The following is a 13,581-nucleotide window of genomic DNA, read 5'->3' on the forward strand; positions in this document are numbered from 1 at the left end:
GTTAATCTCAGAAGTTCAGCATCCAACTGATAGGAGTTCCTGATTGAGAGAACAGAGAAAACTGAGGGAAGGAAATTATGAAAGAAATAGTACAAGAAAATCTCCCTAAGCTGAAGGCTGTGACAGGTTAATTACCCAGCAAAAGGAATGGACAGAGAACCAACGCAAAGCATATCATTGTAAAATTTTAGAACAAAAGTGGTAAGGATCAAATGCTTTAATGTCCACGTTAGAAACTGCCCCAGCCTGCACTTAGACTAGTTGGAGAGCATAGCTTCTGGGTACTACTACGATTGTAGACAAGGTTCATCTTGTCTAACTTGTTCATTTTATAGATGAAGAAGCAGACCCCATGGATAAATCTTTTCTCTGTTCCATGGCCCCAATTCTAATGAGCAGCCACCTTATATTTGTGTCTTTACTGTTGGCGAGAGAAACTGGATCAGTTCCTGCTGTTCAAAGCTGAGGCTCAAATTATCTCTCTCTAAGTATAATTGTGGCCGGGTACATTCTGTTCCCTTTGGAGGCAGAGAGAAAGCACAGAAAAAGGAGGGTCATTATCAGGCCATGTGGAACAGATGAATAATGTTCAGTGAACAATGAGGACAGCTTGTACAGGAAAGATGGTTGAAGATGTGTATTCCAAGGTTGCTACGAAGTGAACAGTGCTTGAGAGAGAGGGGTACCAAAGTTACCCTCAGGCTCAGGACTCAAGTTAAACACACTGTAGACATCTGCAGGTGAGCCCTTCTATGGGCTCACATCCTATACACAATGTGTGTGTAAAATGTAATTATGATAGTAATGGGCTAAGAGAGAACACGTTAGAGTCTTTAGCAAAGTTCTGGCAGTGCCTTTTGAGTAGTGGCATCACTATGACCAGGCCAAGAGTTGGAGAATTTTTATTTAAGAAGGTTAGGGCCGGGCCCTATACTTCATATCCCACACTGCCTCATTCATAGAAGGTAGTTGGCAGTGTGGTACATTTAGAACATTTACAGATATATAACTAGTGTATGTCATGTATCTTTTTTTTAACTTTTGATTTTATATTGGAGTATAGTTGATTAACAGTGTTGTGATAGTTTCAGGTGTACAGCAAAGTGATTCAGTTATACATATACCTGTATCTATTCTTTTTCAAAGCATAGGGAACTCTGCTCATTGTTATTATGTATCTTGTTATTTTTAAGAGAGTTTTATCTGCAAGTCAAAGAGCATGCTTATCTCAGAGGTCTTGGTGATGACTAGTAAGGTGAGAGTCAGAAGAGTAGGTGATAAGGTAAAGGCCAGTGTGAGTGGGGCCAGTTGAGCAAGGGAGCAGGTGGCAGGTGGGATGGTCAAAGAGATAAGTAAAGGCCAGGACATACGGTATTATCTTAGAGGCCATGGTTGGTAAGCATCTGGATTTTGTTCTTAGGAATAAAAGAGAAGCCAGTTAGTTTCCTGCAGGGAAATGACAGGATACAGTTTTTACTTTAAGAAGACAGCTAGTGCTGCAGTATGGAGAATGGGTTGTTGGGCGGGGGGCAGGGAGAGGAGGTCCGGAGACCATTAGGAGACTGTTGCGAGGAGCCAGGTGGCAGATAACTGAGGTGGTGGAGCTTGGAGAAGTGGGTGGATTTGGGGTATATTTTGTATGAAGGGCCAACTAGACTTGCTGCTGTATTAATGTGAAGTGAGAAATGGAGGAACTGAGGATGACTCCTGGGTATTTGGCTTCAGCAGCTGTGTTGATAGTGGTCCTGTTTAGTGAGATGGGGAAGTTTGGGGTGGAACAGATTGGGGAGTTGGGAATCAGGTTGTATTGGCCATATTCAGTTAAGAAAATGCCTGTTAGTCATTAAAGTAGTGATGTCATGGCAGCTGGTTATGAGTTTAGAGTGGGAATAGAAATTTGGGAGTCATTTCTGTGTAGATGGCATTTAAATCTACAAGAGTCTGGGAGATTATCTGGTGAGATGAGATCGAGGTAAATAGTCCAGGACTGCTTCCTGAGGCATTGGCAATATTTAGTGGTCTAGCACCTAATTAGGGGGTGGAACAAGTAGGAAAGGAGCCTGAGAAGGAATGGTCAGTGTAGTAGGAGAAAAAGAGTAGAGGATGACCTTAGGGAAACCAAGAGAAATGTTTTTAGAAAGAGCGTGATAAACGGTGGCCATCGGATTTAATAATATGGAAGTCATTGCTGATCGTGATTAGAGAGGTAAGATGTGGATGCAGAAGTTTGGGTTTGAGGACAGTTTGAGTTGGAGATAAATACTTTGAGCAACGTTCCAGGATTGCTGTTTTCAAATGCTGGTTATTTAATTGCCGGATGGTTTCTTCAGCCTGCCCACCTTTTCTCCTCAGAGGCCACAAGGCGGAGCTAATGAGTCGAGTGACTAGTCAATGCTTTAGGTTGCCCGCTTCTAGTGCCTTTCAAAAACCAAAAAGGAGATTTTTGGGAAGATTGATTTGGGGGAGAAAAGTCCTCCTTCCTAAACAAAAGTGGTTATAGACTGAGGGCCTGATTTCTTGAAAATGTGAAGAATCAGGATGTAGAAATGTACATGATGAGCTCAAATGTTTTTAAAAATTAGAAAAGTATAAAAATTAAAACTCTGAGATTCTGAGTTAGGGCAGACTGGATACATGTTGAAACTTCCTCTTTTTCACGAAACCAAAATGACACTAGAATGATTTTTTTTTTAAAGGTATGCTTCTGCAAAGACAAAGAGCAGCAGGAAGGGAAACAATAGCAGTACAGTTAGGAACTAAAAGCAAATTGAGAGGTGACAGGGACTCAGGTGACTCAAAGCCGCCTAGGCTGATGGTGGGGAAGGACTAAGAAGCCACCTGGTTTACACCGGGGACTCCTTCAAAATGGTCAAGAATTGCCAGCACCAAGTACCTCGGGACTGAGGGAAAGATGGAGCGAAAGAGAAGGATTAGCCAGGGGTCTGTTTCAGAAGCAGTTAGAGCTTCCGATTCTGTCCTCCCTCCTCACACAGGGGCCACTATCGCTTCGCCACTCCGGCAGAGCTGGAGGGTGATAAAAAAATAGAGGGTCTCTGGACCGAGAGACGCAAGGCACAGTTGAGGGTGGGGGCTAAGATCCTAAAATCTAAAGCAAAAGGTTACTGAAAGTTGAGATTCTTAGTCGTCTTCCTCTGCTTGGCTCTCAGCCTTATACCTTCCCTGCAAGCATTAGAAGAGCCTTTTAGAAAAATCTAAACAGGTTGGGAGAAGAGACTAGAATATACTGATATTGAGAGGGATGGGGTAATCTTCAATGAAATGACCCAGCAGAGTCCCTGTAGAGAACTGTCAGCCAGACCTCGAAGTCACAGAGCTTTCAACCAGTTTTTTAGTGTTTCCCTCTTAGGTGAGTGTGCAGATAAGGGTCGCCAAATATTTAAGGGAAGGTTCTAATATGAGTATCAAGTAAATACAAAGAAGGAAAAACATAAAGCATCATTGAGGGAGAAGAAAATTTCCAGGAAAAAAGAAATCAATATCTTCAGAAAGAGAAGAGATGTCACAGCCATAAAACAAGCATTTTTTAAAATCCAGAGAATAAACAAAGAGCTCATGGAAATGAAGATCGTGATAGAAATGAAAAAAAATCAATAGAAGAGCTAGCAGAAAAAGTTAAGGAAATCACTTTAAAGTGAAACAAAAAGACAGATGGAGGATTGGAGAGAAAAAGAATATAAAAATGAGAGGGCCAGACCAAAATATTTCAGATACCCAACATCTGAAAAACAGAAGTGCCAGGAAGAGACACAGAGAAATGGGGAGCATCAAAGGAGTCATTCAAGAGAAAAGACTAAAAGTAAAGACAAAACGTGTTACTGGTTGTGCCTGAAAGATGAGATTGTGGGTGCTTTTTCCCCCCTCCTCTACCTTTTTCTTTATTTTCCAAATTTTCTATAAGAAGTATTTTTTAAAACTAAGGCAAGATGTGTGGTTTTAGTATTACCAACATTGCCCTAGAAAATTTAACTCACAGGTTGTCTGTCATCAAAGAATGAATATGTAAAAAGAGCATGTTGAATGGGGCAACCTAAGTTCAGTCATTTAATCAGAAATTATGTCATCAGGACCAAGTTCAGACTAATTTTCCTCCCCATAGGAAAATGCTCTCCTAGAGGGGCGCCCAAAGACAGGCCATAGGGCTCTGTCGTGTGTCAGATTTCTTTTTAAATTGTTATAAATTTTAAAAATTGAAGTATATTTGACATATAATATTAGTTTCATGTGTACAACATAATGATTCCACATTTGTATATGTTGCAAAACAATCACCAAAATAACTTTATTTACCCTCTGTCACCTTACAAAGTTAATACAGTGTTATTGACTGTATTCTCCATGCTATACAGTACATCCCCATGACTTACTTATTTTATTTATTTTATTTTTTAAATTTTATTTATTTTTGGCTGCATTGGATCTTTGTTGCTGCGCATGGGCTTTCTCTAGTTGTGGTGAGCAGGGGCTACTCTTTGTTGCGGTGCGCAGGCTTCTCATTGAAGTGGCTTCTCTAGTTGCAGAGCACGGGTTTTAGTTGTGCAGGCTTCAGTTGTTGCAGCATGCAGGCTCAGTAGTTGTGGCACACGGGCCTTAGAGCATGCAGGCTTCAGTAGTTGTGCCTCGCGGTCTCTAGAGCACAGGCTCAGTAGTTGTGGCACACGGGCTTAGTGGCTCCGTGGCATGTGGGATCTTCCCAGACCAGGTATTGAACCCGTGTCCCCTGCATTGGCAGGCGGATTCTTAACCGCTGCGCCACCAGGGAAGTCCACTTACTTATTTTTTTACCTGGAAGTTTGTACCTCTTGATACCCTTCACCCATTTTGTAACCCTCCTAACCCTTCTTCCCTCTGGCAACCACCGATCTTTTCTCTGTATCTGTGAGTCTGGGTTTTGTTTGGTTTTGGGTGTTTGATTTTTATTCTCATTTGAGCTTCTTTATTACGGAACACTCATTATTCCACACAAATTCCTCCTGGGTCTTTTGGGCTGTCAGCCCTTGGCGCACCAGAATACAAGCCATCCTGTACTGTCAACCCTGCATCCTAATGTCCCTCTTACAAAAAGATTTGAAGCTTAAAAACCTTCCGGACCTGCGGAGGCTTTTTGGTAGCTGCTGACCATTTGCATTGGGGCTGTTTTTGGCTGCTCTCTCCTCCTCCACCTCCTCCATGTTTGTGAGCCGACAGCCTCCTCGAGGGGAGACATGAGCATGAGCTCTGGGGGTGGAGACTTTACTGTTTCCTGGATGTTGGGCTTTCCTGTTGATACTGACTGTTGTGGCACGTTCTTGGAGAAAATCCAGTGCAGATGTTGAGAGCCAAAACACAGAATGTATCTATGATTGAACTTCCAAACACTTTTGTTTAATGGCTGTTATTAGTTTGTAAAGTAAACATTTTGGATGACAGGTGTCATGTTTCCATTGCTTAACTTTTTTATTATGGAAAAATTCAAACACATCCAAAAGTAGAGTGGAAGTATAACTGTCCCCCACGTACCCATCAGCCGGCTGCAGCAGTCGCCCACTCACGGTCCGTCTTGTTCTAGCTCTCCTCCCCCCGCTCTCAGCCCCCTCCCTCTGGGTTATTTTAAAGCAAATCCCAGGCATCACATCATTTCATACAAAAATACATATCTCTGAAATGCAAACATTCTTTTAAAAAAGAAAAAGGACCACATTATTATCACACCTAAACAGATTTTTTCCCTTAATATTTCCTCAAATATCCAGTTAGTGTTCAATTTCCCCAGTTGTCTCAGACACTGTTTTTTATAGTTTTTTCCCAAATTGGGATATAAATAAAATCCATACATTGCTTGATATGTTTTTTAAATATTTTAAGAATCCCTCCCCCTCTGTTTTTCCTTGCAGTTTATTTATTAAAGAAACAAGTCATTTTTTTTCCTCTGCATTTGAAAAGAAGGGTAGTGAAGTTCCAGATTACTAGGATCATTTTGAAGTTGTGATGAAATGCTCTACATTAAAAAAAATATATAGCGTTTGAGAGAAATGTATTCCATGTCTCCAATTAAAAGTCACCTATCGGGCTTCCCTGGTGGCGCAGTGGTTGATAATCCACCTGCCAATGCAGGGGACCAGGTTTGTGCCCTGGTCAGGGAAGATCCCACATGCCACGGAGCGGCTAAGCCTGTGCGCCACAACTACTGAGCCTGCCCTCTAGAGCCCATGTGTCACAACTAATGAAGCCCTCGCGCGTAGAGCCTGTGCTCCGCAGCGGGAGAGGCCACTGCAATGAGAAGCCCGCACACCACAACGAGGAGCAGCCCCCGCTCGCTGCAGCTGGGGAAAGCCCGTGCGCAGTAACGAAGACCCAACTCAGCCAAAAATAAATAAAAGAAAATAAATTTATTAAAAAAAAAAAAAGTCACCTCTCATTGAGGTCCTCCCTGGCCACCCAGTGTACAGTTCTCCATCTCCCAAACCCTCAGTGCTTTACATTCTCCTTTCCTATTTTATTTTTCCTCCTGGACACCTAGCACTACCTTACACGTGCTGTATTGTTATATTTTACTTGTGTATTATCTGCCTCCCCTCTAGAATGTAAGCTCCAGGTAGGCAGGGGTTTTGTGTGTTTTGCTCTGTGCTGTATCCCCAGCACTTGGGTAAGTGAATGAAGAAACGTTAAGGCAAGGCAGAAACAGGGTGAGGATGGCTGTGGAGAGCGGGGCAGAGGCATGCAGAGTGGACGCAAGTATCTCCATGCCCTTCACCTTGTTGATTTCTGGTATCCACTAGAATCAGAGATCCCTATAGATCTCTGTGAGAAGCTCAGATGGTAAATGTCTTTTGCTTGTCACTCAGTGATAGAGGAACCTCTCTGCAGACGCTGACACAGTATTTTGGCCCTTTCACTCCATTGTAGGCTCAGGTCCCCTCAACCACAGGCTAGTGTGGCCAGGTTTATCGGCAGAATCTGTGCTGTTTTGAGTGGGAGGCTAGTCCCTACAGACATTTACCATCTGAGCTTCTCACAGAGATCTGTAGGGATCTCTGATTCTAGTGGATACCAGAAATCAACAAGGTGAAGGGCATGGAGATGCTTGCGTCCACTCTGCATGCCTCTGCCCCACCCTGCACAGCCATCCTCACCCTGTTTCTGCCTTGCCTTACTGTTCCTTCATTCACTTACCCAAGTGCCAGGGATACAGCAGAGAGCAAAACACACACAGCTGTGCTGTGTTCCAAGGTATTGTTTTAAGAGCATTTCTAGCTTTGGTTGTGAGGTTCTTGCCACACTGACAGGGGTGTGTCACTGGAACAACTCATCCTTGTTCCTGGAACCCTGCTCCTAGCTTGGATGTGCGCTTTCCCAGTAAGATGTGCGGCGTCCTGTGAAGGGAGTCCGTGGCACAGATTCTAGGTGCCCCCACCCCTGGCCCTGAGGGACCCATCTTTGTGTCTCCATGGAGAGCAGCTAGTGCTGATACCAGACCAGGAGATTTAGAATGCTTTCGGCTCTGTGAAATCCAGAAGGGACCCCTGTTTTTTTGTTCTATTTTTTTTACTGTATTGATTTGTTCTGTCCAATATGGCAGCCCCTTGCCATAGGTGGCTATTTCAGTTTAAATATTTATTTATTTATTTTATTTTATTTTTGGCTGTGTCGGGTCTTAGTTGCGGCATGCGGGCTTTTCTCTAGTTGTGGCGTGCGGGCTCCAGAGCGTGTGGGCTCAGTAGTTGTGGCGCACAGGTTCCAGAGCGCACGGGCTCGGTAGTTGCAGCATGCAGCCTCACTCATTGTGGCGCACGGGCTCAGTAGTTGTGGTGTGTGGGCTTAGTTGCCCCGCGGCCTGTGGGATCTTAGTTCCCCGACCAGGGATCGAATCCACATCCCCTGCATTGGAAGGCGGATTCTTAACCACTGGACCACCAGGGAAGTCCTGTTATTTCAGTTTAATCAAATTAGGTAAAAGTAATAAAAATTTAAATCCAGTTCCTCAGTCACACCAGCCGCACTTCAAGAGCTCAGTCGGCACGTGGGACTGGCAGCCACTGTACTGGATAGTGCAGATCATGGAACGTTTCCATCACAGCACGGAGTTCCGTGAACAGCACCATCAGTGTTCCTGCTCAGAGGCTGACGAGTGTGGGGAGGTAACTTCAGAGCACCGAAGAGAATGCTGAGTGACAAACAGTGAAAAGGGAAGCTATTGCAAGTTTTACTTCATGTCCTTCTTGTGGTGAAACACTTCTCCAAGTAAATACTTAGGGGAGGCTTGAGGTTCCCCATGCTGACGCCGTCCATTAGAAGGTTGTCCCCAGAGCGTTCTCAGTGGTTCAGTCACTCATCACCTTTTAGCATGTGCTAGGGACACAAGGTGTCCACTTCTTTAGCCAAGGAATGGCTCCTTCCTGCCCGGACTCCATGCTCTGCCAGAGAACGTGAGATTCGAAGCTCTCATAGCAGTTTGTGTCTTCTGAGTTAGTGGCAAAGAAAGTTCTTATTACTGTGGGTTTGTCACTTGTGGTTCTACTAAAAGAAGAAAAAAGAAACCCTGGGATGAAACCGATACTTTTCTAGAAGGTTGACCGAAAGCTTTTCTGTTCTACCTGGTGAGGTCGTAGCGGCAGAGCCAGGAGCAGATGAGGCGAGGGAGGCGCCCAGGGCACAGATTTAGGGAAACACACTCAGGTGCCAACCTTGAACTTGCACAGGGCCCAAGACTGAGTGTCTCCTTAAATTTTGCATCCTGGGTGCCTGGCTTGCCTCCACCTAGTCCCACCCAGGCTGGCTCCCGAGCCCCGTCACCGCTCACTCTGGCAGGCTCGCCGCATGGTTGCAGGGCTTCTGGCCTCGTCCGTGGCTCTTTGAGCACAAGCAGCCTCCTACCGTGTCTGAACCTCTCCCTTAGCTGGAACCCCTCAGATACGAGCTGTATCTCTTTGCTCTTTGCATACCCGGCCCAGAGTGGAGGACAGATAAGTAGCTAATAATGATCAATGAGCAAATCGGTCCACCAGGGGTCAACTCAGTGAATTAAAGAGACAAGAACTCTTGTGACTTAGACTTTCTCATTAATGGTTCAGAGAACGTCCCGCCTTGTCACCTGCCAGGCTGCACGTCTTGGCACAGCTGAGTTCTCCCTGTGCATAGGGAGGCCGAGAGTCCTCTCGTGCGCATGCCTGCTGGTGGGCACCGCTCCCCCTACCTCGCCCTTTCCCGGGCTTCTGTCGCTTTCAGCGTCAGGCTGAGTTACCGTGCTAGAAAGCTCCGTCTCTGAGCGCGGTTCTCCCTCTCTCCCTCCTCCATCCCTGCTGCCTCCAGAGCCCGTGTCCTGCTGCAGCCAGACCGTCCTAGGAGCACGTGGCTGGCTGGGGCCATGATTCAAGGAGGAACGGGGTACAGAAGCAACAGCTGTGTTCACGCTGCCCTTTCTCCCTCCCACAGAGCGTGCTGAAGAAAAGGGACCAAGTGCAAGCCGAGTACGAAGCCAAACTGGAAGCTGTGGCTCTGAGGAAGGAAGAGCGGCCCAAGGTCAGGGGAACCCCCCACCCCCCAGGGCGGGCGGGTAGCTCCGGGCTTCCGGCAGTGATGCCCCACGGATGACGAGTGAATTCGTGTCCCTAGATCCATACGACCAAGATGGTCAGTGCTAGCTGGGCGGGGTTGATGCTGTTCTTTTCCTCTTTTTGCTCCCTTTTATGTCTAATGTACATTGGGGGTTGACTTTCCTGCTGTTTCCTGCTGGGTTGTTTTTGTTTTTTTTTTAAGGTTTCCAGCTCTGCCATTCATAGGCAGTTCCTGTCTATGAAATGGGGCTGAGGAGACCGGGGAAGAACAGTCTAGATCAGTGTTCTCAAAAGTGTGATTTGCGGACTGGTCCACAAACTGTAACCAGCCCAGGAGGAGGAAAGCACAGAAGCTGAGAGTGAGCGCTTTTACAGCCCTGTGCGCACAGCTGCCCTCTGTCTTCAGCAGCCCGTCCCGCCGACTGATTCCTAGCTGTCCCTCTGATACTGTGCAACACGGCCTGCTGAGCCCACGTCTCTCTCCGTCTCGTTTAAAGGGATGACGTGGAATACTGTATTTAAGAAGTTCACTCTTAACAATCTAGCTTCTAAATATAAGTATAGAAGTCACTCTTCCTGGCTAGGGAGGGAAGGAGAGACAGCAAGTTCTGCCACTAGCCTAGTTTGGAAGCTGAAGATCCTGTATTTAAAAGATGTCACTTAAATAGTTCTGTCAGCATTCGTACCTGCTCAGCACCGAATGCAAGCTTTCTCAGAGGCTGGTTTTGGCATTTAGTGTATGTTCAGCCCTACTGGGGACAGTTCCTTTCCAAAGACAGGAGCTAAAGGTTATGAGTAATAGGCCGAATTAAATGTTGACTGTGCCCTGGATTGCTGGCTGCCTGCAGGTCACACCCACTCTGGGGCAGACGGAGCAGAGGAAACGGCTGTTTCTGGCTCACGCGTTCCACCTGGGAGAGCTCCCGCCTCGTGCTCTACCCTTCTTGCTGGCCGGGGTGACTTCCCTTCTCCTCCCAGGGAGTGTTGAAATCTTCCTGCTGCTGCTGTTCTCACCTCCCTGGAGCATCACTTACCCATACGACTCATTCTCTTGGCCACAGGAGTCCTTACGAGATGGGGAAGGGTTTCTTTCCAGCCAAGGAGACCAACCAGTAGGTCCCGAACACGCCTATACCCTCAGCACACCGTGGGGAGGCGGAGTTTGTCTTCCTTCTCTCTCGTGGGATGCTGAGCCACACCAGACCGAACTTGGCTACTTATTTAGCAGTGGTGACACTTAACAAAACAGGGGCTGTCCCGACCGTGTACCAGTGAGTGGGATCCAACAGTGGGGGCAGCAGAAATTGTGTCTCCGGTTTGGGGTCTGGGGCAGCCGCTACTTCGTTGGGCAAAGGAGGGCTCAGTTGGCAGCCTGTCCAAGTCAACCATGGTTTGGTAGACAGAGCACAGGATTTAGAATCACATGGCCCTCGGTTTGAATCCCAGCTCTGTCCCCCAGCTTGGACTGGTTTGCTCATTAGCCTTTGTGGGATTCGTACGTGTGATTGCTGTGAAGATGGAAAGATCAGCCCAGTGTCTGATGTAGTAACAGGTGCTTCATTGGTAGATTCTCTGTTTTCCAAACTAGCTCCTGTTACCTCTAGTAGGACTGCTGAATGAGAGCTTCGTTTTCTGGGTTTGTTGCCACTTTTTTTTTTTTTATTATTAAAAATGTTTTTTCTGACTGCACCGTTGGGGGCATTGTTTCCTTGTGTCCCAAAGTGTCCCCTGCTTCTCCACGCCTCCTGAGCGTCTTTCCTCCCTGACCACCCATCAGCAGGGAGAGACCTGTTGTAGGAAATGAGTAGCGTAAGATTTTGCTGTGCTTTGTTTATTGTTTTATGTTTTGAGCTTCACTTTCCAGAGCTGCTGTTGGTGAGAGAAAAGCCAGGGTATCGGGAAGCGGGTCAGGGCTGATTCTCCCCCCAGGACTCAATGAGTTGTACTGTTGGTAACTGTCATGGGAGCAAGATTGCTCACAGGTCCATCTCAGGGCTGCAGGGAAGGAGAGGATTCCCACCGAAAGATGGAGAGTTTTCACAGGGAGGCCCCGGGTCTGGGCATGTTAACAGAAGATCTGAGGGAATCTCGGGGCTGATTTTTGTTTTGAGGTGAAATCTTGAAAAGTTGCTCTGAGGAGTGAGGGAAAGTTGATTTTGTGTGAAGCCATGGAGAGGTTACTTCTCCGTAACCCAGAAGAAGGAAATGGCCTCTTGGGTCTCCGTGTCCCTCACTGGGATTTCACACTGGAGTGGACCTCTGAGGACAGAGGACTGAGGACAGAGGCTCCAGCTGCCGGCCGGCCGGAGAGCCCCGTGGCTGCAGCTCCTCGGCGTGTGCTGAGGGCAGGCAGCGGTGGGGCCTGTAGAGCTGAGGGAAAATGTTTGTATCGCAGAATTTGAAGTTTTGCTTTGTCTTTAGGTTGCTGAAACTCAGCAGACCCCGAGGTGGTTTATTTTCAGGAAGATGGAGCTTTGATTTTTCAAGCTTGGCTTTCCTCACTTTAATTTTGAGGTTGGAGAAATTACAGGCACTCAATAAGGGGGCTGGCTGCCTTCTGCTGCATCTGTCAGGACCACAGACGTGGGGAAATCTGAGAATTTGCCCCTCCTTAGAAGCTTGAAACAAAGCTATTACTAGAAACACAGGGGGGCTGAGGAATGGCATTTAAAACTGGACGTCAGGCATGCACAGTCTATTGTGGACTCATATGAGGGTAGACCATGGGGGGGAACGTGCACATTTTATTCTGCATTTGACTCTTTTCAAATGCTAATATATTCACATGTTGCTGGTTCAAAAAATAAAAAAAAGAAGGGATGCCAGGAGAGAATGCTTTATAAAAGGTTAAAAAAGAAAGAGAGGGACTATTTCAGGCCCTGACCCACTGGTAGCTGGTACTGGCTACGGGGCCAGGTGCAGAGGCTGTTGGGAGTGGGTCGTGTCATGGCGGAGCTGAGGTGTGTGGTGCGGGGCCGGGTTGCTCCTCAGGGTGAGAGCCGGTGAGGAGGGGAAGGAGCCCCTGGGGTCAGCTGGACAGGCCTCTTGAAGGCTGTGGACCTTCAAAGTCTCTTAGACTCACCAGAATGGTTCACATTCTGGAATGGGGAGGATGTGGCAGAGAGCAAGAACTCCAGTTGTGAAGCAGCGGCTAGGAACAGGGAGACTCGTTAATATGGAGCTTCGACAGACCTGAGAGTTTTGCAGGGGTATCTGTTGTTTCCAGATACTTTCGACAAGTGAGGAGACACACACCTGATAATTCCCAGTCCTGTCCACGCCACGGCGGCTGTGATCTCAGCCTAGCTTAGGAAACCAGACTCATCAGCCACAGAAGGGCAGGACTCTGTCACCTCCCTTACTGGATTCCTACGACAGCCTTCTGTCAATGCGGTTCCCATCTTACAGATGAGGAACCAGCGCTCAGGGGAGTTACATGACTTACATGCCAGTGCTCACACACGGTGGAGCTGGAATTGGGCCACGGATGTGTCTGGTTCCAAAGTGGGAGCCCTTTATCCCCACTGCAAGGGCTCCCAGCAGTCTTTGCTTCACTGAGGGGTGAGGCTTCCGGCTTTTGTAAGCTGCATGGCTGGTGCGAGAGGGACTGGGCAGAGCACCTGGCCTGCCGCTGGCTCTTCAGTCTGTGTCTGCTGGTCCATTCAGCGGGGGCAGGGGAGCTCGTGGCTCCTGTTCTCAGCGCAGCTGCTCTCCACCTGGCTGCTCGCTTTTCCCTCCTCAGCTGCCATTCTCTGAAGTTTGTTTCTTTTTATGTATTTTTTTTTAAAACATTCTTTCAGGACACCAAGGACTTCCTATTTGCCTAATTCAGTAGCCTCTTCTCAATCTTTACCCTGCCTCAGTGTTTTCTCAACTTCTCTTCATCTCACAGCTCCCATAGAAAATGAAAATATTTGTGTGGCACACTGGGATCAAAGACCAGGTTGCTTGAAACTGGAGGTGGCCAGCCTGGAACTCTGGCTTCCCCGAGGGCTGGGGGGATAATATTGCCGTCGTTCACACAGCACCA

General features: G+C 47.1%; 1 protein-coding gene across 1 annotated transcript in view; it reads left to right on the plus strand.

Moving 5' to 3' along the window:
* The window catches only part of SNX30 (sorting nexin family member 30), a 116,007-nt gene that overhangs the window by 87,334 nt on the left and 15,092 nt on the right, over positions 1–13,581 (plus strand). The window contains exon 7 of the mRNA XM_059925337.1: positions 9,430–9,516. Coding sequence (XP_059781320.1) covers positions 9,430–9,516 — 87 coding nt within the window. The remainder of the gene's footprint in view (positions 1–9,429; positions 9,517–13,581) is intronic.

This window comes from Balaenoptera ricei, chromosome 6 (genome assembly GCF_028023285.1).
Source record: "Balaenoptera ricei isolate mBalRic1 chromosome 6, mBalRic1.hap2, whole genome shotgun sequence".
NCBI classification, from domain to species: Eukaryota; Metazoa; Chordata; class Mammalia; order Artiodactyla; family Balaenopteridae; genus Balaenoptera; species Balaenoptera ricei.